This window comes from Lichenostomus cassidix, chromosome 22 (genome assembly GCF_008360975.1).
Source record: "Lichenostomus cassidix isolate B80296 chromosome 22, HeHo_3.0, whole genome shotgun sequence".
Taxonomy (NCBI): Eukaryota; Metazoa; Chordata; class Aves; order Passeriformes; family Meliphagidae; genus Lichenostomus; species Lichenostomus cassidix.
The window spans coordinates 3,655,305-3,680,572 of NC_139502.1; the positions used below are offsets into that span (position 1 = coordinate 3,655,305).

Sequence of the window (25,268 nt, forward strand, 5' to 3'; positions counted from 1 at the left end):
GGCAGGTCTGGGATTTGTCACTCCAAGTGCAAAAACAAAATTCACTTTCTAGAGAAAAACTTCCTGGTAAAATAAGATGTGGATGGAGTGACAAATGGAGTAAAAAACTCATATTCCAGATAAGAAACTTCCCAAAAAAAGATACGTGTATGGAGAGATAATTGGAGTAAAAAATTCAGTTTCCAAAGAGAAAATTTCCTGACCAAAAAAATGTGGCTGGAGAGATAATTGGAGTAAAAAAATCACTTTCCAAATAAAAAATTCCCGATGGAAAAGGTGCGGATGGAGCATAACCCGGAGGGAGGGGCAGCGATCCGGGGGCGGATCTGGGATTTCTCTCTCCCAGCCCGAAACAATTCCCTTCCCACGTGGAAAACTCCCAGTCCGAGGGCAGGGAGGAGTTTTCCCAGCAGGAAGAGCACATTCCCGGCTGGATCGGGGAATTCCCGGGATGTCACTCACCTTCCTCATCCTCGTACCTGCGCCGGGAGCTGCTGAGGCCGCGCTCGCTCAGCGCATCCTCGTCCTCCAGCATGACGGCGCGGAGCGCGGGGAGCTGCGGGAACAGGGAGTTCCGTGGGATTCGGGAGGGGAAAACCGCTGGGAACAGCTGGCGGGAGCTGCCCGGGGTGGGAGTTGTGATCCCCGGGAAATCCCGGCGGGAATCCGGCAGGGAGAGAGGGAGATTCCCTGTGGATCAGCGGGGAATGCAGGATGGGAGCTGGATCATTTCTGCATCATTCCTGGATCATTCCCTGCGGGATTCCCGGTGCCATTCCTGGATCATTCCCCGTGGGATCCCAGCTCCATCCCTGCTCCATCCTGCTCCATCCCAGCTCCATCCCTGCTCCATTCCTGTTCCATTCCTCCTCTCCCATCTCTGCTCCATCCTGCTCCATCCCTGTGGGATTCCTGCTCCATCCTGCTCCATCCTTCTCCATCCCTGCTCCATCCTGCTCCATCCTGCTCCATCCCTGTGGGATTCCTGCTCCATCCCTGCTCCATCTCTAGTCCATCCTGCTCCATCCCTGCTCCATTCCAACTCCATCCCTGCTCCATCCTGATCCATCCTGCTCCATCCCAGCTCTCCATCCTGCTCCATCCCTGCTCCATCCCTGCTCCATCCTGCTCCATCCCTGCTCCATCCTGATCCATCCCAGCTCCATCCCAGCTCTCCATCCTGCTCCATCCCTGCTCCATCCCAGCTCCATCCCAGCTCCATCCCAACTACATCCCTGCTCCATCTCTGCTCCATTCCCAGTCTCCACCTCCCCTCTCCCCATTATTCCCGAATTTCCAGCAGGATTTCCCCAGAATTCCTTCCCCAGCCTCAATTCTCACCACGTGGAGCTCGAGCACAGCTCGGGAGAAGATTCCCGGGGTTTTCCGGCCCAATTCCCGCCAGGAGAACAACAACACCACCACTACCCCATCATTCCCGGGGTATCTCTGCCCCAAATCCAGCGGGATTTTCCTGGCGCAGATTTCCCTTTCCCCCATCCCTGCTCTTCCCCATCCTTTCCTCAGCACCTGCCGCTTCCTCCCCGCGGGATTCCTCCGGCTCCATGCCAGGGGCTGTTAATTAATCCCTAATTAGCTGACCTCCAGTGATTGCCTTTCACACTCGGCTGGCCAAGCCCCGCCGTTGCTATTCTGGGCCACGCGGTCGATGTCCCCAAGGTCACTCGGAGGGCGACCAGGACTCTCCGCGCCATCCCCGCGCCTTTGGCTGAATATTTCGGGGAGAAAAACCCCAAATCCAGCCCCGAAAATAGCCACGGGATCCCAAAAAGGGGAACCCAACCCCTGGGAATGATCCTGAATTCTCCTTTTTTCCCTTCAGGAAATGCTGGTTTATCCCAGTTCGGCTCCTGCCTGATCCCAGTTGGGATTTTAAAGTTGATTTCACGGATTTGGGGTTTTTCCCCATAGACCTGATGGTTTTGGAGGGAATTGATTGATTTTAGGGGCAAATGGTTCTGGATGGAGAACCCAAACTGGGAATTTTTGTTTGTTTCAGACACAAAACCAACATTCTGCGGCTGAGAGATCCCTGAAAACTTCCCACAAACAACATTCTCAAAAACCAATATTCCCAAAAAGCAACATTCCCAAAACCAACATTCCTAAAAACCAACATTCCCAAAACCAACATTCCAGGGCGAATTCCAGGATTTCAGGGAGCTGGAGGTGGCAGGAAAAGCCAGGAATACACCCCACACCACCAGCCTCATATTTCTGCCCTAAAAATCCTTTTGCCCTAAAAACGACCTTCGAGAAGATGAGGAATCAGAACCCCCCAGGGAATTCCTGGGATTTTTTGGGATCCCCAGATGATGGACAGAGATCCATGGATGACGGATGGGATGGTTTTGGGAAGAAATCGGGATTTTTTGGGCAATCTGGTTGGGCTGGGCAGCACAGAGACCCTGCGGGGTAAAGCCAGGCTTTGTCAGACCCCAATAAAGATCTCCATCAATCCCGGGTGATTTATGGGGTTGGAAAATCCAGGATTTTCCCCTCTGATATTTTACACAAAATTCCTTTCCCCCCCTAAATCCCTGTGGAAAAACCCGGAGAGAACCCTCGGAACACCTGACCGGAAATCCCACAGGAATCAGGGCAGGAACAGCCAAACCCTGCCCACTTCCCAACCCAAACCCCACAACCCCAAAAATGAGTTTTCCCCTCCAAAACTCACCTCGAGCTCCCCGAAATCTGGCCGGGAATGGGATGGACGGAGCGAGGTCAGCGCTGGGAGTTGGGATCGCCTGGAGCCACAGCTGCTCTGCTCTGTCCATCGACTGCCGCTGCTCCCACCCCAAATGGATTTCGGATTGACTTTGGGATCAGCAGCGTCACGGGGTGAGCGCAGGGAGGGTGGGGCTGGGGAGTGATGGGATCTGGGCTGGGAATGGGATGGGATTTGTGGGACCAAAGGGATAGGGGAAATCTGTGGTGTTCCTGCAGGAGTTGGGGTTTGGGGTTCCTAACCCAAATCCTAACCCCGTTCCTGCCTGGATTTGGGATCTGAGACTCCTAACCCAAACCCAAACCCTAACCCTGTTCCTGCCCAGCCTGGGGTATTTGGGATTCCTAACCCAAACCCTAAACCTGACCCTATTCCTGCCCAGATTTGGGGTTCCTAACCCAAACCCTAACCCTGTTCCTCACTGGTCTGCAGGATTTGGGATTTAGGATTCCTAACCCAAACCCTAACCCTGTTCCTGCCCAGTCTGCAGGATCTGGGATTTGGGATTCCTAACTCTGTTCCTGCCTGGCCTGTGGGATTTGGGATTTGGGGCTGCTGGGGTTCTGGGGGCTTTGTTCCCATGGATTTTGTCTCAATTTTTGTCTGTTTTGGGGGATTCAGGAGGGGAACTGCACTGATTTCCGGGCTCTGTCCAAGGTTGGGATCTTTGGGAATGGCAGGAATTTCCACAGGGAAGTGAAGAGGGGCAGCAGCAGCAGTGGGATGATCCTAAATACCTATTCATGTGATGATCCCAAATCCCATCCCTGGGGTGATCCTAAATCCCATCCATGGGATGATTCTAAATCCCCATTCATGGCGTGATCCTAAATTTCCATCCATGGGGTGATCCTAAATCCACATCCATGCATTGATCCTAAATCCATATCCATGGATTGATCCCAAATCCCATCCCTGGGATGATGCTAAATACCTATTAATGCATTGATCCCAAATTCCCATTTGTGGGATGATCCTAAATCCCATCCACGGGGTGATCCTAAATCCCCATCCCTGGGATGATCCCAACCCCCTGGAGCACTGGGATCATTCCCTGCAGCATCACCCACACTTGGGGGGTTATGGTGAGAGTTTCCCATGGAATTTTTTCCCAATTCCGTGTTTTTCTCTGATCATCCCTAAATTTGGGGTTTCTGGGATCTCTCATTCTGCTCCGCTCCCATTTGGGATATCCATAAATCCTCATCCAGCAGCGCCTGGAGCTTCATCCCAGAGAAAACCAGGATTGGGAAATTGGATTTTGGGCTTTGAACTCATCCCAAATTGGGGTTTTCTGGGAGATGATTCCACAGCACCACCTGGACCTGGGCAGGATCATCCCTGCTCCCCTTTTATTGGGATTTCATTGGGATTTTATTGGAACTTTACTGGGATTTTATTAGGATTTTATTGGGATTTTGTTGTGATTTCATTGGGATTTTATTGGAATTTCATTCAGATTTTATTAGAATTTTTTTTTAATTTTATTGGGATTTTATTGGAATTTTATTTGGATTGTATTGGAATTTTATCGTGATTTTATTGGGATTTCATTTGGATTTCATTGGAATTCTGCTGGGATTTTATTGGAATTTTACCGGGATTTCATTGGGATTTTATTGAAATTTTATAGGGATTGTATTGGGATTTTATTGGATTTTCCCTCCCCTGTGGAGTCTGGAGGAGGCAGCAGCGACTCCAAGGTGCTCAGTTTTGGGGGAATTTGGGAATTCAGCATCCCCTTAAACATCAGGATTTTGGGAAAAGCTTTTGGGATTTCAATTTTTTGGAGTTTTCCAATCAAATTTTCCCATTTTCCAGGCATTTAGGGGAATTTTCCATGGGAATCTCTGGGCTGAGAGTCCAAACTGAAGGATAATCCATTTTTCCCATCATTTTCCCAATCCCAGGACAAATCCTGGGATCAGAACTCTCCCATCCCACGGAATTCAAAATCCCAATATTGGCAGCAGCTCATCCTGGAAATCCAGAGAAAAAAAATGGAATTTCACCTTCCCCCCCTCCAAAATAAATAGAAATTTATTTGGATTTTCCACCTTGCGTTCCCTGAGGTTTTACTGGAGAGAGGGAGAAGCGAAAGGCAGAAATTCCCCAAAATTCCCTAAATTCCCCCCATTTCCCTTGAGCTGCTCCACGATTTTCCCTTCTCCCCCTCCCCAAAAAAACCCAATTTTGACCAAAACGCTTCCAAATATTCCATCCAGCTCTGTTTCCACGGGAAAAACTCGATTCCCAGGGAATTTTTTCCGGTTTTGGAAAAGGGAAATGGTCAGGAGAGGGAGACAGAGCTCGGCGGTTGGAGCCAATTCCTGCTTCCCGAACATCCCAGCAGATTCCCGAATGGACGGGAAGTGCCACGGAGAATCCCAGGATTTCCTGGGAAAAAAAGAATCTTTTTCCTTTTCCTTTCCCTTTTTACCTTTTCTTTTCCTTTTTCCTTTTTCCTTTTTCCCTTTTTCCTTTCCCTTTTCCTTTTTTCCTTTCATTTTTCCCTTTTCCCCCCTTTTCCTTTCACTTCCTCCCTTTTCTTTCACTTTTTTCCTTTTAATTTTTTCCTTTTGCTTTTATTTTTTCCTTTTTTCTTTTTCTTTCACTTCTTCCTTTTTCTTTCACTTCTTCCTTTTCCTTTCATTTTTTCCTTTTCCTTTCCCTTTTTTCCTTTTTCCCCCTTATCTTTCACTTTTTTCCTGTTTTCCTTTCACTTTTCACTTTTCCCTTTTTCCCCTTTCCCTTTCCCCATTTTTCTTTCACCTTTTCCCCTTTTCTTTTCACTTTTCCCCTTTTCTTCACTATTTTCCTATTCCTTTCACTTTTTAAATTTTCCTTTCCCTGTTTTCCATTTCCTTTCTCTTTTTTGGCTTTTATTTTCATTCCTTTCACTTTTTTCCCTTTTCCTTTCCATTTCCCCATTCCCAGAATTTGATTTCTGGCTCTGAGAAACCCCACATTTCTGGGATAAACCCTCACATTTTTTGGGATGAAACCTCCAATTTTGGGATAAAACTTCACATTTTCAGGATAAAACCTCCGATTTTTGGGATAAAACCCTTGCATTTTTGGGATTAAACCTCCATTTTTGGAATAAAAGACCACATTTTTGGCATAAAACCCCACATTTTTGGGATATAACCTCACATTTTTGGGATAAAACCTCACATTTTTGGGATAAAATGTCACATTTTGGGGATAAAACCTTGCGGTTTTAGGATAAAACCTGATTTTTAGGATAAAACCCTTGCATTTTTAGGATAAAACTCCACATTTTTGGGATAAAACTTCACATTTTCAGGATGAAACCCCACAGTTTGGGGATAAAATGTCACATTTTTGCGATGAAACATTGTGGTTTTGGGATATAACCTCCATTTTTGGGATGACACATCCATTTTTGGAATACAACCTCATCTTTTTGGAATTAAACACCACATTTTTGGGATAAAACCCCACATTTTTGGGATGAAACATCAAATTTTTGGGATGAAACATCAAATTTTTGGGATCAAACCTTGCAGTTTTGGGGTCAAACCTTGTGGTTTTGGGATAAAAACCTCACATTTCTGCAATTCCACTGCTCCAGTTTGCATCCACAACCCCTCGGTGTTGAATTCCCACATCCCAAGGGATGCAGGAGGAAATTCCCACTTTGGTGCTGAGAAATGAACCCCAAAAAGGCAATTCCTCACCTGCTCCTCCCAGGTTCATCTCCTGCTCGGAACGGGAATTTCCTCCACCCCAAATATCCCAAAAAATCCCATCCCTGTTTCAAAACTTCCTGGGGTTTCCTCCTCCTCACTGGGAATGAAATGGGAAGCAGCAGCTCCTGGGGAAAAGCTGGGATGGGGAATTTCCTGGAATTATTTCCTGGAATTTGGTTTGATTTTTTGTTTTTTGGGTTTTTTTCCCCTTTTTCCCAGCAGCCGTTGGGATCCAGGGGTGGAAGTTGTGCTTCCATCGATTTCATTCCCGGAGAATCCCTTCGGGAAAGCTCTGCAGGGAAAACAGCTCCAGATTTTCCTTCCGTTTCATCTCCCCGGGCTGGAGATCCATGGGAAACCAGGATTTCCCAGGAAATCAGCAGGAACTTCCTGGGGAAATCAGCAGGAATTTCTGGGGCATTTCCTGAGGAAATCAGCAGGAATTTCTGGGGCATTTCCTGAGGAAACCAACGGGAATTTCCTGGGGAATTCCAGCAGCCCTGTGAGGATGCTGGTGGAAGCAACATTGGAAAACACTGCAGAAATTCCATTTATTGGGAAAAGAAAACCCCAAATCCCCCAAAACAGAGCTGAACAAACCCAGCCCAGGGCAGCTCTTCCCACGCAGTCCAGGGAGAAGTTCAGGAATTCCCAGTGGGATTTTACACTTTTCCCAAAGTTGGGATTTTACAGTTTCAAAATCCACTCCTGATTCCATGGAAAAACCCTTTGAAATGAGGGATTTTAGGGCAAATCTGTCATTTTCCCACCCCAAAGCAAACAATAATCCCAGAAAGATTTGTGTTTGCGATGAATTCCATGTGGATGAAGCCAAGTTTGGGGCCAGGATTGCTCCTGCTCTTCCCGCTGAGGTATCCCAGAAAAAATGGGGAATTCTGGGAGGAATGAAACTTCGGGAGCTGAGGAGAAAAATCACATTTTCCCCATTCCCAAAAATCCCATTTCATGTCCTACTTCACTCCGAGCTCAGAGTCCTCCTCATCCCAATGGGGAATTCTAAAAGGAATAAGTTCAGGACTTGAGATGAAAAATCCCATTTTTCCCACACTTTGTCCTCCTCCACTCCGAGCTCAGAGTCCTCCTCCTCCCAAAGGGGAATTCAGGAAGGGAATAAAACTTTGGGACCTAAGAGGAAAAATCCCATTTTTCCCACATTTTGTGTCCTCCTTCTCCACTCTGAGCTCACAGTCCTCCTCCTCCCAATGGGGAATTTGGGAAGGGAATAAATCTTTGGGACCTGTGAGGAAAAATCCCATTTTTCACACATTTCATGTCATCCTTCACTCAGAGTCTGAGTCCTCCCAGTGGGGAATTCTAAAAGGACTAAAACTTCAGGACTTGAGATGAAAAATCCTATTTTCCCTCATTTTGTCCTCCTTCACTCCAAATCCTCCTCCTCCCAATGGGGAATTCTAAAAGGAATAAGTTCAGGACTTGAGATGAAAAATCTCATTTTTCCTACATTCCTTGTCCTGCTCCACTCCGAGCTCAGAGTCCTCCTCGTCCCGATGGGGAATTCTAAAAGCAACAAAACTTTGGGACCTAAGAGCAAAAATGCCATTTTTCCCACATTCTGTGTCCTTTACTCCAAGCTTGGAATCCTCCTCCTCCGAATGGGGAATTCAGGAAGGGAACAAAACTTTGACACCTAAGAGGAAAAATCCCATTTTACCACATTTTGTCCTCCTCCTTCACTCTGAGTCCTCCTCCTCCCAATGGGGATTCTAAAGGGATCAAAACTTCAGCAGCTGAGGAGAAAAATCCCATTTTCCCCACATTTAGCATCCTCATTCTTCACTCCGAGCTCAGAGTCCTCTTCCTCCCAACAGGGAATTCTAAAAGGAATAACTTCAGGGCTTGAGATGAAAAATCCCATTTTCCCTCATTTTGTCCTCCTTCTCTCCTCCTCGTCCGTCTCACACTCTGCCGCGGCAGTCACTGCCTTCCTCCTCCTCCTCCTCCTCGTCCCCGCGGAGCTCCGTGTCTCTCGCGGAGCTCACCGGGAGGTATCCTCCCTCCCGCGGCAGACACCAGCACCAGCCGGCGCCGCTCAGGTCCAGCGCGGCCCAGCCCAGCTCCGGGGGCTGCAGGGCGCGGAAATCCACAGAATCCAGCCGGGAATGCATCTCGTTCAGCTGCTGCCAGTAGAGCCACGCCATGGCCAGCCCCAGCACCTGCGGGAACCGGGAATGGGAACGGGAAACGGGAACGGGAAACCGAAATGGGAACAGGAACACGAAATGGGAACGGGAACTCAAAACTGGGAATGGAAATCAGAAATGGGAACAAGAAACCAGAAATGGGAACAAGAAACCGAAATGGGAATGGGAACCCAAAACCAGGAATGGGAACCCAAAACCCTGATCATCACCCCAAAGCTGGGAATGGAAACCCAAAACGAGAATGGGAACGTTAAACAGGAATGGGAACTCAAAACTGGGAATGGGAACCCCGAACTGGGAATGGGAAACTGAAACAGAAATGGGAACCCGAAACAGGAATGGGAACCCAAAACCAGGAATGGGACCCTAAACCCTGATCATCGCCCCAAAACTGGGAATGGGAACCCAAAGCCGGGAATGGGAACCTGAAACCGGGAACGGGAAACCAAAACTGGGGCTGACACACCAAAACCTCATCTGGGACCCCAAAACCAGGAATGGCACCTCAAATTGGGAATGGGAATCCTAAACTGGGAATGGGAACCTGAAACGGGAATGGGAACTCAAAATGGGAATGGAAACCGAAAATGGGGATGGGAACCGAAATGGGAATGGGAACACAAAATATCATCTGGGACCCCAAAACTGGGAATGGGAACCCGAAAAGGGAATGGGAACCCAAACTGGGAATGGGAACCCAAACTGGGAATGGGAACACAAAACTGGCAATGGGAACTCAAAATATCATCTGGGACCCCAAAACTGGGAATGGGAACCCAAAACTGGGAGTGGGAACTGAAAACTGGGAATGGGAATCCAAACCTTGATCTGGGACCCCAAAGCATGGGCTGGCACCCCAAACCCTGATCATCACCCCAAACCCTTCCCTGGGTTCACCCCAAACCCTTCCCTGGGTTCACCCCAAATCTCAATCTGTCACCCCAAACCCCTCCTCGAAGTCACCCCAAACCCTTCCCTGGGGACATCTGAGCTCCCAGAGCTGCCCAGGAGGCAGGAGAGGACAATTCCAGAGGAAATTGGGAATTTGAGGGATTATTGATGTTGGAAAATCCCCCAAAATGGAGTCCAAGGCCAGCACTGCCATGTCCCCAATGCCACATGCCCAGGGATATTCAATCCCCCCAGGCCGGGGCTGGAAAACCCTTTGGATGCAGGAATTTTCCCAATATCCACCCTGAACATCCCTGCCCCAGCTCCAATCCCAGAATCGCGGAAGGGTTTGGGTTTGAGGTTCCCTAGAGACCCCCAGTCCCCCCTGGAACACCCCAAAGGTCACATCCAGGTTTGGACACCATGGGATGGAGAAGGAAAAACCCTCTGGAGGCTCAGGGCTTTTCCTGGAAATTTTCAGGGCAGAATTGAAGATCTTTTCCCACAGAACCATTCCTGGCACCAGAAAATTCATAAATGACCCAATTCTGCCTGGAGCATCTGGAATATCCTGCCTGGGACTTAGAGCTGGAAAACTGAACTATGGGTCATTTCTGGGGGTACAAATCCATTCCTTAAACCCTCAGGAAAGTGGGAATGTTGAGAGAGAGGGAAATGGGAATGGGAGCAAAAGGCTGGGATGAGTCTCAAACCCGGGAGTTTTGTCCCATGGTGGGGAGGGAGAGGGTTTGCTGGGAAGATCCCATGGGAAATTGGAGCAAAAACTCCACAGGGAGAAAGCAGATCCATGAAGTGTCCCCAGGGAGCTGAAAGAGAAGGGAAAAACCCCAAATTCCTGGGATCCATTTGGATTCCAGAGCTGGAGAAAGCCCATGAGCTGGGCCTTGCGCAGAACTCACCCCAAAATGGCTAGAAAGTTGATTTTTTCCTTCCCAAATCCATGTGGAGATGGATCCAAGGGTATTTCCCTGGATTAACAGCTTCCCCCAGCCAGAAAAAATGGAAAACCACATTCCTGGGGAAGTTATCCCAGCACTGGGAGCAGCTGGGCCTTGCACAGAACTCACCCCAAAATGGCTCAAATGTCAATTTTTGCTTCCCAAATCCACCTGGAGTTGGATCCAAGGGAATCCCCATGGATCAACAGCCTTATCAAGCAGAAAAAGTGGAAAACCCCATCCCTGGAAATGCATTCCCAACACTGGAAGCCGCACGGCCTTGCACAGAGCTCACCCCAAAATGGCTCAGAAGTTGATTTTTCTTTCCCAAATCCACCTGGATGTGGATTCAAGGGGATTTCCCTGGATCAACAGCCTCATCAAGCCAGAAAAAGCAGAAAAGCACATTCCTGGGGGTGTTATCCCAGCACTGAGAGCAGCTGGGCCTTGTGCAGAACTCACCCCAAAATGGCTCAATGTCCATTTTCCTTCCCAAATCCACCAAACATGGATCCAAGGGGATTTCCCTGGATCAACAGCTTTCCCAAGCCAGAAAAAGAGGAAAAACACATTCCTGGGGGTGTTAACCCAGCACTGAGCCCATCCTTGAGCCCTCAGCTGGATCCTGCCCCATTCCCACTTTCCCAATCCTTCCCACGGATCCTCGGGGGATCCTGGTGGTTTGATATCCACTGATCCCGGATAATGGGATCAATCCCGGGAAGGATGGGGAGCTGTGGGAAGCCATCAGAGCATTCCCAGCTCTGGGAATTCGGGATTCCTGCCATCGGGGCTGTTTTGTGGGAAAAAGCAACTCCAGGTTCTGATGGGAAAAGTGAGGTTTGGAAACCTCTTGGAATTTTACATTATCCAAAGGGGCTGGAATGAGGTTGGCTCGCCGTTCCGGAGATTTCCACAGGGGATGCTCAGGGATGGCTCTGTCTCTCCAGGAACTCCCTGGAGACACTGCTCTGGATAATGGGATTGTGCTAATCCCTATCCAACAGCAAATCCTTTCGGGATGTAAGAACTTTTAAAATCATATTTCCATGGATGTCAATTCCTGAATCATTTCCTGCTATTAAACTGTCATCGCTCCTGATTAAAATCCACTCCTGATCCCACAGAGAGGGAAAAACCCTTTGAAATGAGGGATTTTAGGGCAAATCTGTCATTTTCCCGCCCCAAAGCAAACAATAATCCCAGAAAGATTTGAATTTGCGACAAATTCCATGCAAATGAGGACAGGTTTGGGGCCACAATTCCTCCTGCTCTTCCCGCTATCCCAGTAAAAACCAGGAACTCTGGAAGGGAATAAAACCACCCCAAGCCCTCAATCAGGACCCCAAATCCCAGAGCCAGCGCTCTGCTGAGTTATGACCCCATTCCCATCGCAGCCCGGCCCTAAATCTCCTCTCCCGCTTAATGAGAGCAGCCGGAGCTGTCAGGAATTATGGATGCATCCAATATCCGCGGCTCCGAGGGCTGACAGCATCCGGAGGCGGCCGCGGGTTTTATGGCACCGCGGAGCTCGGGAAGGAGGCGCTGCGGGGGAAAAACGGGAATGAAACGGAGCAAAGATGGGGCTGGAAAATGAAAAAGATTTTTTTTTTTCCTGGGATGGTGGAAACCGAGGAGCGGCAGGGGAATTGTTTGGGAATGACTGCGGTTTGAAGTTTGGGAAGTGCCTGTTCTTCCTGGATGGAATTCAGCCTGGAGGTCTTGACTTTCTCCCTTCCCAGGGTTTTTGCCGCGGGATTTGAGTGCCCAGGGGGTGCAAATCCATGGAAAAGCTGAGGGAATCCACAAAACACCCACTGGGAATGAATCCATTGGGAATTCGAGATGATCCTCAAGGCTCCTTTCAGCCCAGAGAATTCCGTGATTCCTCCAAACCCAAGCCAGGGATTTGTGTGAAATTCCCGTGTGAAATTCCAGGGCTCAGCTCCATCCACCATCTCCACTCGTGGTGTCTCTGTTTGTTCCTTCGGATCAGCTTCCTGCTGGGAATTGTCCCCACGGTGGGGCTGGGGTGACCCATTGGATCCTGGAAGGGATCCACGCCTCAATCCCGGAAAAAGGCCTCGGGAAGTTTGGGAAGCAGAGAAGGAAAATACTCAAAATGCCATTTTCACCTCATTTTCCAATGGAAAAAGGCCTGGAAGAAGTCCATGGATGTTTTCCCTCAGGGATGGGCTGTGCCCATGGACACCTGCCGGAATCCCCTTTTCCGTGGAAATTCAGAAACATCCGGAGCTCATTTTACCAGCGGGATCCAGATAACTCGGAATGCCAAACCACTCCAGGCTTCCCCAGAGCTAATGGAGCCCAAAGTGTTTGCTTTTCCCCCTTTATTGACTTTTCCTCCCCTAATCACTATTTTCAGAGAGCCTCTCACTAAGGTCGCGGCCTGCAGATGGAAAAATCCCATTTATTCCCTTTTCCCGCTCCATTAGCACTCAGCAGCCACTGAGGACAACAAACAAATCCCAAATCCATCTTCCCAAGGAAACTGCCCTTTGCTCAGGGAACGTTTTCCATCGCTGTCACCGGGAGATGGAGGTGCCATCCTGGAAAACGCCCAGCGCTGGGACAATTCCGGGTTTTTTACGGAACAAAGACGTCGATCTCCAGGATTGATGTTCCGAGCAGGGAACAGCTGTGGGAGGGAGCTGTGATGTTCCCAGCGCAGGGTTTGGAGATGGATTGGATGTCGGAGCAGAACTGAGGGAAAAATAACTCACCAGGATGGATGGGAGACCTCGGCAGAGATCTTCCAGGGATTTGGCTCGTTTTGTTTGCTGTGCGTCACTTTCTGCTTCTTCGGGATGGAAAAAACCCGATTTTTGAGGGGAAAAAAATGGATGTGGAGGTTTTTCTGCTCCTCTTTGTGTTTTAGTGCAGTGGCTGAGTCTTCACCTGGATGAGGAGGGCAAGGAAGGGATCCAGGGCTGCAAAACCTCTAGAGCCAGGCTGGGAGAGCTGGGAATGTTCAGTGGGAGAAGGGAAACTCCAGGGAGAACTCAGAGCCCTTCCTGTGCCTAAAGGGGCTCCAGGAGAGCTGGAGAGGGACTGGGGACAAGGGCTGGAGGGACAGGACACAGGGAATGGGGACACACTGGGAAAGGGGAGATTGAAATGGGATTTTGGGCAGCAATGAGGGTGGGGAGAGGCTGGGATGGAATTCCCAGAGAAGCTGTGGCTGCCCCTGGAGCCCTGGAGTGTCCAAGGCCAGGCTGGAGCACCCTGGGATAGGGAAGGTGTCCCTGCCCATGGAATGGATGGGGTGGGAATGAGATCTCCAAGCTCCTTCCAACCCAAACCATTCCAGGATTCTCTGGAATAACATCAGCAAACATCCCCTGGAAAGGCCTGGGAAGGAACCAGCAGGAGCTGCATTCCCTAAAATCCGCCAGAAGAAAAACACAGGAATTTCTGTGCCTCATCTCCACCCCAAACACGTCCTGAGCTCCTTGGAAAATCCTGCTGGAGGCAGGGAAGGACAGGGATGGATGAGCTGTGCTGTTCCCGATGGAATATCCAGTGCTGCTCCGTGATTGAAGGCGCCAGGGGCGAGGCCACAGCAGGGATTTGTGTGGAATTAAAAGATCCTTTGGAGTGACAGGGAGTGCGTGGGATGAAGGGCAGGGAGATGGGATCACTGCCGGGGAATGGAACAGGGAATGGGAAAAAGGGAATTCCGGGAGCGGGAATGGATGGAGTCAGTGTTGGTGCCTCACTCTGGATGGAGGGAAATGAACCCAAAGAATTCCGAGCTCTCCAAGGGGATTGGGGTTTTCTTTGGGAATGGCAGGGATGTTCCTGGATTTGGGGGATCATGGATTCACTGACCCCCTGTGCCTCACCCTGTTTGTCACTCCCACTCCGGCTGGATCCAGGAGGGATTTTCCCTCTCCAAACAGCAAATCCCAGCAGGATCCAGCAGCTTTCCCTGAACTCGATGAGGGAGGAAGCCAAGCCCAGCAGCCTCTCCTGGGAATTCCTCCAGGCTCCCACCTGGACTTGGGAAATATGGGAAAACCTCCAAATCCAGGCGCTTCCAGCAGAATGGGAAAGGTTTCCCCAAACAGGATAGTGTCCCAGCCTTGAGCAGGGTGGGAAAACAAGAATTCCTCCTGTCCAGGGTTGCTCCAGGCCAGCCAGAACTTCCTTTGGATCATTTTTCCAGGATCCAAGACCCAGTGGTGCCCCAGGGAATGAGGGACAAGGACTGAATTCAGATCCTGAACTTCCTAGCCCTGGAGCTCAGCCAAGGCCAAAGTCTGACCTTAAGGAAGAGTGACAATGAGGAAAAGTGGGAAAAACCCCCAAAGTGGGCTCAGGACATGGATCAGAATCCCAAATTTCCCTGCAGCACCCAGGGAGCTTTGCAGCTCCATGGAGAGACATTTTCCATGTGAGACACAGCAAAGGGAAGTGGTGGGAGAGCTCAGTGCCTTCCTTCTTCCCAAAATTCCATTCTGTTCCCAGCTCAATCCCTTCCCTCTTCCCAAAATTCCCAGCTCTGTCCCCTCCTCACACTGACCCTTTCCCCTCAGATCCACAATTCCAGGCCGATCCTCTCCCTGCAGCTTTTTCGGCAATGAAGCTCCCTGAGGGTTTTCATCTCCTTGCTGCCCATTTCCCACCAAATTCCCTCTGGATTCCAGCAGGATCCAGACCCGATCCACCTTCCAGCACTGAAATCCGGCAGCAGATGGAGAGACTGAGCAGCTCCACAATCACTCCAGATCCATCAGCACTCTGCATTCCCGGGGATTCATCCCCAGCATTCCCAATTATCGGCAGCACTCCAGATCCATTAGGGCTCGGCATTCCCGCGGATTCATCCTCAGCATTCCTGGGGATTCGTCCTCAGCATTCCCAATTACTGGCAGCACTCCACATCCATCAATGCTCAGCATTCCCACTGATTCACCCCTAGCATTCCTGGGGATTTGTCCCCAGCATTCCCAATTAGTGACAGCACTCCAGATCCATCAACAATCGGCATTCCCGCGGATTCATCTCCATCGCTCCCAATTATCGGCAGCACTCCAGATCCATCAATGCTCAGCATTCCTGCAGATTTCTCCCCAGCATTCCCAATTAAAAGGCTGTTAATGGATGAAGCCGCAGGCAGTGGCACTGATGGGTTGGGATGGGCTGGGGGTGTTGCCCCCATCCCAGATCTTTTCCCCATTCCAGCACTTTTTCCCCCATTCCGGCACTTTTTCCCCATTCCAGCACTGTCCCCCATTCCAGCCCTTTTCCCCATTCTGGCTCTTTTCCCCATTCCAGCACTTTTCTCCATTCTGGTGCTTTTCCCTCATTCCGGATCTTTTCCCCCAGTTTCAGCACTTTTCCCCATTCCTGCGCTTTTCCCCATTCCTGCGTTTCCCACAGATGCTCATTTGCATCTTTGGAAGGAAACACTCCAAGAAAAGTCAGGAATGGTGGTTGGGATTGGGCAGGAATTGCTCCCCTGCCTCGGGATCGAGAGCCAAGTCTGGCTTTACCAAATTAACCCTAAATTCCCCTAAATTCCCCCACAGCTGCTGCTTTACCCAAAACCTTCCTGCCTTTTGCCGCGAGCAGAAAACCAGGAATTGTTTAAAAAACCCAAACACCTGGGAAACCAGGAATCATTTGAAAAATAAAACTTGGAAAACCAGGAATCATTTCAAAAATAAAACCTGGAAAACCAGGTTTTAAAATAAAACCTGGAAAACCATTCCCATTTGGATAAAACCCTGACCTTCGGGAAGCATCACCCCCAGCAATCCCAACGCTGCAGCCGCTGCCATAAAGAGGAAGTTTTTTGCTCGTGAGCCTCGGAATGAATCCCAAAAAAGGTCAAATCCACCCCAAATGACCACAGTTTGGTTGGGAATAATTCAGGAAGACCCAGGGGAAACATTCCAAGAGTGCAAAGGCAGAGCCCTGGCTGCATTCCCGATTTTCCCTGCAGATTTATTGGGAAAAGCTTCATTCCCTGTGCTGGAAAGTTCTGGGATCCTTGGGCACCAACAGCGGGAATTGGGATTGGTGAGGCCTGGCAAACCCTGTGGAATTTGGGATTGGGATGGATTTGGGATTGGGATGGATTTGGGGTCCTGTTCCCACCATTTGCAGGGAGCTGGGAGAGCAAACAGGGCGGGATTCACACAGCCCGGGGTTGGATTTTGGGGATCATTATTTGATCCCAAATTGGATTTTGGGAAATCCAAGCCAGCCTTGGACCATCCATTCCGCCAGGACAAATCCCATATGGAATTTGGGGGGAAAAGAACCCCAAATGATTCATTTCCCACCCTCCAGCACAAGGAAAGGAGCTGAACCCCAAAATCAGCTCTGCTGGTCAGAGATTGATGTTGAAAATGCCAAAATCTCAGGGATTAACCCTGTTTGGAGCAACCCTTGCGGCTCTCTCCCCACTGGGAACACTGGGAGTGCAGGACAGAATTCCCATGGGATCTCCACCTACCTGGGGCAGCAGCAGGGAGCAGACGATGGCCAAGGTGGCCTCGAAGTTGTCCTTGAGCCAAAGCCCCACGGCGTGGATGCAGCCGCGGACATGGATGGTGCCGAGCAGCTCCAGGCGCTGGGGGGAGAGAGAGAGAGACGGAATTCCCTGTGAGCTCCCAGGAAATCCCAAATTCCCTGTGAGCTCCCAGGAAATCCTGAATTCCCTGCATGTTCTGGATAATCCCGAATTCCCTGAGTGCTCACGGGAAATCCCGAATTCCCTGCGTGTTCCCAGGAAATCCCGAATTCCCTGTGAGCTCCCGGGAAATCCTGAATTCCCTGTGAGCTCCCAGGAAATCCCAAATTCCTTGTGAGCTCCTGGGAAATCCCGAATTCCCTGTGAGCTCCCGGGAAATCCTGAATTCCCTGAGTGCTCCCGGGAAATCCCGAATTCCCTGAGTGTTCCCGGGAAATCCAGAATTCCCTGCAAGCACCCAGGAAATCCAGAATTCCAAAATTCTCCCCAGAACTACAGCTGTTTTGTCACAAACAACCTCGGATTTGGGGTTTTTTTTGGCCTTAACACCAGTGGGATGGGATTTTTGTTCTCCTACTTCCAAGGAAAGTTTCGGACCCGAGGGCCAAACGTTACTGGGATTAAATCCCAATTTTTGTGGCCCTACAAACATCCTGGAGTCTCCTGGATTTGTGGGGAAGTCAGGCCTGAGGTGGAGAAATCCCAGATGATTTGTGGAATGGTTTAATTCCAGCTGGAGTTAAAGTCAGTGTTTAAGTTCTGCTGAGTTTGAGTTTCGTTAATGTTAAGTTCTGCTGAGTTTAAGCTTTGTTGAGTTTAAGTTTTGATAATTTTAAGTTCTGCTAAGTTTGACTTTTGTTAATTTTAAGTTCTGCTGAGTTTAAGCTTCGTTAAGTTCAAGTTTTGTTAATTTTAAGTTCTGTTAAGTTTACGTTTTGATAAGTTTGAATTCTGCTGAGTTTAAGTTCTGTTAAATTTTTGTGAAGTTCTGCTGAGTTTAGCTGCTGTTTGGTTTAAGCTGAGTTTGAGTTCTGTCAAACTCTGTTAAACTTAAGTTCCATTGAGTTCTTTTAAGCTCTTTTTACTTTAAGTTCTGCTGAGTTTTAGTTCTGTTGGGTTTAAATTCTGTTAAGTTTCAGTTCTGCTAAGTTCTGTTGAGTTTCAGTTCTGCTGAATTTCAGTTCTATGAAGTTTAAGTTCGGTTAAATTTAAGTTCTGTTACATTTAATTTCTGTTAAGTTTAAGCTCTGTTGAGTTTCAGTTTAACTGCTGTTAATTTAAAGTTCTGTTGGGTTCAAATTCTGATGAGTTTAAGTTCTGCTAAATTCAAGTTCTGCTGAGTTTAAATTCTGCTGGGTTTAAGTTCTTTTAAGTTCTGTTGAGTTTAAATTTTATTAAATTTAAGTTCTGTTGAGCTTAAATTCTGTTAAATTTAAGTTCTCTTGAGTTTAAGTTCTGTTAAGTTCAAGTGCTGCTGAGTTTAAATTCTGTTAAAGTTCTGCCTCAGTTCATGTTCTGCTGGGTTTAAGTTTTTTAAGTTCTGCTGAGTTTTGGTTCTGTTAAATTTAAGTCTTACCAGGTTTAAATTCTGTTAATTTTAGGATCTGTTGAGTTTAAATTCTATTAAATTTAAGTTCTGCGGAGTTTAAATTCTGTTAAATTTAAGTTCTGCCTGAGTTTATGTTCTGCTGGGTTTAAGTTTTTATAAGTTCTGCAGAGATTAGGTTCTGTTAAGTTCCAGTTCTGCTGAGTTTAAGGTCTGTCAAATTTAAGTTCTGCTGAGTTTAAATTATGTTGAGTTTAAATTCTGTTAAATTTAAATTCTGCTGGTTTCAAATTCTGTCAAATTCAAGTTCTGCTGAGCTCAGGTTCTGTCCAGAGCTGTTCTTTGCTAATCTAAACTCAGAGTTAAATTCAAACCCTGCAGATTTCGGGGTCATTTCAGTGACCCTAAACCCCAAATCCCAAACCCCAAACCTCAAACCCCAAATCCCAAACCCTAAACCCCAAACTCCAAACCCCAAAACCTAAACCCCAAACCCCAAATCCCAAACCCCAAACCTCAAACCCCAAATCCCAAACCCTAAACCCCAAACTCCAAACCCCAAAACCTAAACCCCAAACCCCAAACCCTAAACCCCAAATCCCAAACTCCAAACCCCAAATCCCAAACCCTAAACCTCAAACTCCAAACCCCAAACCCTAAACTCCAAACCCCAAACCCCAAACCCTAAACCCCAAATCCCAAATCCCAACCATCCCAGCACCAGCAATTCCATGGATTGATCCCAAAAAGGCCTGGATAACCCCATGGGGATGGGAATGGGACAAGGAGGAGCCAAAATGCCCCAAAATTCTGGGAAAAAGCCCCAAAATGGAGTTTGGACAAAGCTTTATCCCAGCCGTGGGTTGGGAACAGGAATTCCCACAGGGAGGGTTTGGGATTTGGGATTTGGGATTTGGGGAAGGAAAAGCAGCAAATGCCCCAACTCCAAGTCACCTCCTTGGCCAGAGTCCGATAGCCACACAGGGTGTTCACCACTCCGCCGGGAACCTGGAATGAGGAGGGAAGGGAATTATCTTGGGGGGGAAAACGGGAATTGGGGAAAATCAGGGAATGGAGGAGCTCGGTGAGTCCAGGACAGTCAGGGTCCTTCTGTGACCCCAAAGGTGATCCCAACCCCGGAACTTTTGGGGTTGGTAAAGGGAATTTTTAACCTGTTTTTCTCCCTGTTAAATTGAATTTTTAATCCATTTTTCTCCATGTCCAGTTGCATTTTTAACCCACTTTTCTCCCTGTTTAATTTTAACCCATTTTTTCCCGTTAAACTACATTTTTAACCCATTTTTCTCCCTATTAAATTGCATTTTTAACCCATTTTTTCACTGTTAGACCACATTTTTAACTCACTTTTCACCCTGTTAAATTGAATTTTTAATCCATTTTTCTCCATGTTAAGTTGCATTTTTAACCCATTTTTCTCCGTTAGACTACATTTTTAACCTATTTTTCTCCCTGTTAAATTGAATTTTAACCCATTTTTTCCCTGTTAGACCACATTTTTAACCCATTTTTCTCCCTATTAAATTGCATTTTTATCCCATTTTTTTCCCTGTTAGACTACAATTTTAACCTATTTTTCTCCCTGTTAAATTGAATTTTCAACCCATTTTTCTCCCTATTAAATTGCATTTTTAACCCATTTTTTTCCCTGTTAGACTACACTTTTAACCCACTTTTCTCCCTGTTAAATTGAATTTTTCACCCATTTTTCTCCCCCAAAGGATGTTCAAAGGGTATTTAATGCAGGAGCAGCTCCTTCCCAACATTCCCTGGATTTCCACCTTCATAACAAATGGAATTCCATGTTGGGTTCTCCAAAAACCCGGGGTGAATTTCTCCCAAATTTCCAGCATTTTGCGGAGAAATCTGAGGTTTTTAGGCAACCTGAAAATTGGAGGTTTTTGTTGAGGAACTCAAGTGTTCCAAGAGCTGCAGGGAAGGAGAGAAATCCCAGGAATGTGGCTGTTTGGGATCTCAGCGATGGAAAATCAAATAAAAAATGGAATAGAATGGAAATCAAATCAAACAAAAAATAGTGAAGTGAAATCAAATAAATAGAATGGAATGGGATGGAAATCAAATCAGAATAATAAAATCGAATAAATAGAATAGAATGGAAATCAAATTGAATCGAAATGGTAAAGCGAAATGGAATAAAAGAGGATGGGATAGGATAGAAGAGAATGGAATAAAATAAAAATATTGAAATGAAAATGAAATTAAATTAAATTAAATAATAAAATAAAATAATTAAAAATACAAAAACAAAAATAAATGAAAATAAAATAAATGAATCCCAAATTCCTCTGCCTCTCTCAGGATGGAAATCAACACATTTTGGAGGATAAAACTGTTTTTTTCCTTGCCAAAAATCCCCTAAAGCCACTTCCAGACACCTCTGGAAACTCAGGAGCATGGAGGGAACTGGGAATGGGAGAGATCCAATGGGAAATCTGGAATTCAGCAGCATTTCCAGGAGAGATCCCAGCTGGGATTTGGGGAATGGAATGGGAATTTGGGATGAGCCCAAGGGATCTGCACTGGGCAAGGATCCATTTCTCTGTTTATCCATGAAAAATAAAGGATTTTCTGGATATCCTGTGGATTTCCTGGTTCTTCATTCTCACCTCCATGGATCTAACAGGGATCTGCCATGGGGAATTCCATTTATTGCCATTGGGATCATTGTGGGAACACAGCCAGGACACAGGGAATGGATTCCCAGTGGGAAAGGGGAGACTGAAATGGGATTTTGGGCAGGAATGAGGGTGGGGAGGGATGGGATGGAATTCCCAGAGAAGCTGTGGCTGCCCCTGGATCCCTGGAGTGCCCAAGGCCAGGCTGGGTGGGGTTTGGAGCAGCCTGGGGTGGGGAAGGTGTCCCTGATGGAACTGGATGGGATTGAAGGTCCTTCCAACCCAACCCGTTCTGGAATTCCCAGCCCAAATCCATCCCCATTTTCCCTCGGCTCCCCTGCTCCTCCCCATCCCTCAGGCATTCCCTGCCCTCCTCCTGGGGAGCAGCGTGGGAAGAGCCAGATCCAGGCTGTGACTTTGTCACCTCTGGCGTGGGCGGGAAGGTCGGAGCGGAATTGGAATTCCTGGCACAAACCAGGCCTCTGCAATTCCAGCTTTCCCATGCCTCCCAGGATCCCAAAGGAGCTACACAGGGAGGTGAGAATTCCCAATTTCCACCCCAATCACCCCAGAACCAGAGCCAAGGTTCCCACAGGATCTGGGGATGCTGCAGAGCTGTGAATTCCTGGGATTAGGACAAATGTGCTGGAAAACCACTCAGGTAAAGGATTCCAGGATGGATCCAGGGGACTGGGGACAAGGGCTGGAGGGACAGGACACAGGGAATGGGGACACACTGGGAACGGGGAGATTGAAATGGGATTTTGGGCAGGAATGAGGGTGGGGAGGGGCTGGGATGGAATTCCCAGAGAAGCTGTGGCTGCCCCTGGATCCCTGGAGTGTCCAAGGCCAGGCTGGAGCACCCTGGGATAGGGAAGGTGTCCCAGGAAGGCACTGGATGGGATTTAAGATCCATCCCAACCCAAACCATTCCAAGATTTTTGGATCCTCAGCCTTGGCTCCATCCCAGCATGGATATTCCCTCTCCATGAGCTCCAAGTCCTTTCCCGGGTGGAAAACACTATCGGGTTTGGCAGTTTTTGGGATTTTGTTCCTGGTGCTCCCAGCGAGGGCATTTCTGAGCAATGAGGTGATTCCTGAGGAATTTGCTGCCAGCAGGGCTGGAAGGACTTTGCCCAAGGAGGGAAAATCCCCAATTCCAACCCCAGGATGGAGCTGAATCTGGAGTGGAGCAAATCCACAGAGCTGCAGCTTCTCCTGGGATTTTCCCCTCTGGGAATCCAAACCCTCACAGCAAACGGGAATTCTGTGCCGAGTGCTCTGAGCCTGGAGCGTTTCATCCAACCCTGGGATAGGGAAGGTGTTCCTGCCCTGGGAATGGGATTGGAAATGGGATTGAAGTCACTCCAGCCCAACCCTGGAATATCTGCAGGATGTTTGGTTCCATTAACAACATCATCCAAACATTCCCTGGATTTCCACCTCTGTAACAAAGGGAATTCCATGGGAATGAAAGGGTTTGGGCTCTCCAACCCCGAATTTCCCCCCAATTTCCAGCACTTTGAGGAGAAACCTGAGGATTTTGGGCAGCCCCAAAACTGAGGTTTTTGCTGAGGAACTCGAATGCCCAATCCAGCCTGTCCTGGATGTGACACAAAACCGCCGCAGGGTTTTGGGATGGGAAAATCCTTTCCTTGGAAAACAGGGTTGGTTTGTGTCTGTGTTTAAAGCCAGTCTGGAAACATTCCTGAATCATTCCCTAATTCAGGGTTTTTCCCTTCAAACAGGACTTTCCCAACCCATTCCCTAATCCAGGGTTTTTCCTTTCAAACAGGACCTGTGGAGCACCAGGAACACTCAGGATCTGACAGGGAATTCCCACAAGTTCCCAGCTCCCTCCAGGACCTTCCCTCCACCAAAAAAGGAAAAAATTTTGGTGGGAAGGTTTTCCAGAAGGGCTGGATATCGCTGGGATCCAGCCAGGAATGTCCAGAGATCCCAAACGGATCCCAAAATTCCTAGGAAAATCCTCCCGACAAGCCGGCAGCTCCAACAGGATGTGCTGGGATTTGTGTTCCAGTTAAATTGGGATTTGTTTGATGCCACAGAGAATTCCCAAGGGATTTGGCTCTCCAGATCCTTTTCCTGGAATGCTGAACGAGGCTGAGTCCATCCTGAGGTTTTGGAGCTTCCCAAGGTTCTGCTCCCTGGTTTTTTTGAGATTTGGGAGCCTCCAGTGAGGTCCCACTTCCCATAAAAGCTCTCCAGGTGCCCAGGGCTTTCCCTCCTGGGAAAAACAGGGATTTCATGGTGGAATTTCCTTCCTTCCAGCCCTGGCTCATGGAATTCTGGGATGGTTGGGTGGGAAGGACCTTCAATCCCACCTTCCCCCATCCCAGGCTGCTCCAACCTGATCTCCGTCATTCCCTGGGAACCAAAACTTTCCCAAATCCTTCCCTTCCAGATAAACAGGATTTCTCTCTCTCCCTGCCGAGGTTTTTCTTTCCCAAATTATCCCCAAAAACCACAGGGGTGTAAAAATACCTAAAACCACCCTCGGCTCCCCGTGGCTCATCCTCACCACAGGAACTTCTAATTCCATCTCCAGGAGCTCCAGGATCCTTTAATCAAAGCCCTGATTAGAGAGGCCAATTAATTATGCACCTCATTTGCATGGCAGGCCTGCGCTGCTCGTTAAACCACTCCACACTTCCCTCTTTTTCCATTAAAAACCTGGAGAACAATCAGGGATTGATGAGGAATTCTCCTCGTGCCACCATCGGATCCTCAGGCAGGGCCGAGGCTCAGATCAGCGCTGATATTCCCGGAAATCTGAACTTCCAGGAGGTTTTGCCTTTTTTGGAATTTCCACCAGCGCTGGCTGCAGAGCACAGGGATGGTTGGAGTTTTTCCCTGGTTTTGATGTGGATCCCAAGGTTTGATCCCGGGATGGATTCAGGGATGGAGCAGGGTTGGATGAAAATCCTCAGGTTTCTCCTCAAATCGGAAATTGGGGGGAAATTCGGGGTTGGAGAGCCCAAACCCTTTCATTCCCATGGAATTCCCTTTGTTACAGAGGTGGAAATCCAGGGAGTGTTTGGATGATGTTGTTAATGGAACTAAACATCCTGCAGATATTCCAGGGTTGGGCTGGAGTGACTTCAATCCCATTTCCAATCCCATTCCCAGGGCAGGAACACCTTCCCTATCCCAGGGATGGATGAAACACTCCAGGCTCAGAGCACTCGGCACAGAATTCCCGTTTGCTGTGAGGGTTTGGATTCCCAGAGGGGAAAATCCCAGGAGAAGCTGCAGCTCTGTGGATTTGCTCCACTCCAGATTCAGCTCCATCCTGGGGTTGGAATTGGGGATTTTCCCTCCTTGGGCAAAGTCCTTCCAGCCCTGCTGGCAGCAAATTCCTCAGGAATCACCTCATTGCTCAGAAATGCCCTCGCTGGGAGCACCAGGAACAGGATTGGCACAAGGAAAAGGATCCCAAAATTTTCCAAACCTCACAGTATTTTCCACCTGGGAAAGGACTTGGAGTGCATGGAGCAGGAGGATCCATGCTGGGATGGAGCCAAGGCTGAGGATCCCAAAATCCTGGAATGGCTTGGGTTGGGATGGATTTTAAATCCCATCTGGTGCCACCCAGGGACACCTTCCCTATCCCAGGTTATCCCAGCCAGGCCTTGGACACTCCAGGGATCCAGGGGCAGCCACAGCTTCTCTGGGAATTCCATCCCATCCCTCCCCACCCTCATTCCTCCCAAAATCCCATTTCAATCTCCCCTTTCCCAGTGTGTCCCCATCCCTGTGTCCTGTCCCTCCAGCCCTTGTCTCCAGTCCCTCTCCAGCTCTCCTGCAGCTCCTTTAGGCACAGAAAGGAGCTCTGAGCTCTCCCTGGAATTTCCCTTCTCCAGCTGAACATTCCCAAGTCCTTCCAAGCCGCTGCCATTTTTTTTGCCCAAACAAATCCATTCCCAAATTCTTTTATGATCCCACAGTGGAAAACTTTGGCATTTCCAATACCTCCTCACCATGGAACTAACAGAGTTATCCCAGAATTCCCTCTCCATGATCCCAGCCCAAATTCCAGCA

General features: G+C 48.4%; 2 protein-coding genes and 2 long non-coding RNA genes across 5 annotated transcripts in view; 1 reads left to right on the top strand and 3 right to left on the bottom strand.

The window, feature by feature from the left end:
* Window positions 1–3,073, bottom strand: part of SLC4A5 (solute carrier family 4 member 5) — a 38,198-nt gene extending 35,125 nt beyond the window's left edge. Inside the window, exons 1-2 of the mRNA XM_085080553.1 lie at window positions 2,702–3,073; window positions 463–556 (exon numbers count right to left, since the gene is read on the bottom strand). Of these exons, the coding sequence (XP_084936679.1) occupies window positions 463–535 (73 nt within the window). The 5' untranslated portion in view covers window positions 536–556; window positions 2,702–3,073. The remainder of the gene's footprint in view (window positions 1–462; window positions 557–2,701) is intronic.
* A 1,699-nt stretch (window positions 3,074–4,772) lies between these two features.
* LOC146428067 (uncharacterized) lies at window positions 4,773–6,101 on the bottom strand. The gene is made up of 2 exons (XR_014856208.1): window positions 5,904–6,101; window positions 4,773–5,735 (listed from the first exon to the last, which is right to left on the bottom strand). It is a non-coding gene; the product is annotated as an uncharacterized LOC146428067 (long non-coding RNA).
* Window positions 6,102–7,000: 899 nt separating this feature from the next.
* Window positions 7,001–25,268, bottom strand: part of LOC146428068 (tetraspanin-15-like) — a 42,645-nt gene continuing 24,377 nt past the window's right edge. For both annotated transcript variants that reach the window (XM_085080473.1, XM_085080472.1), the window contains 3 exons: window positions 19,507–19,560; window positions 16,989–17,105; window positions 7,001–8,663 (listed from right to left, as the gene is read on the bottom strand). In XM_085080473.1, the coding sequence (XP_084936599.1) occupies window positions 8,406–8,663; window positions 16,989–17,105; window positions 19,507–19,560 (429 nt within the window). In that variant the 3' untranslated portion in view covers window positions 7,001–8,405. The remainder of the gene's footprint in view (window positions 8,664–16,988; window positions 17,106–19,506; window positions 19,561–25,268) is intronic.
* LOC146428069 (uncharacterized) overlaps window positions 24,996–25,268 on the top strand; it is a 59,228-nt gene continuing 58,955 nt past the window's right edge. The window contains exon 1 of the long non-coding RNA XR_014856194.1: window positions 24,996–25,104. This is a non-coding gene — a long non-coding RNA (uncharacterized LOC146428069). The remainder of the gene's footprint in view (window positions 25,105–25,268) is intronic.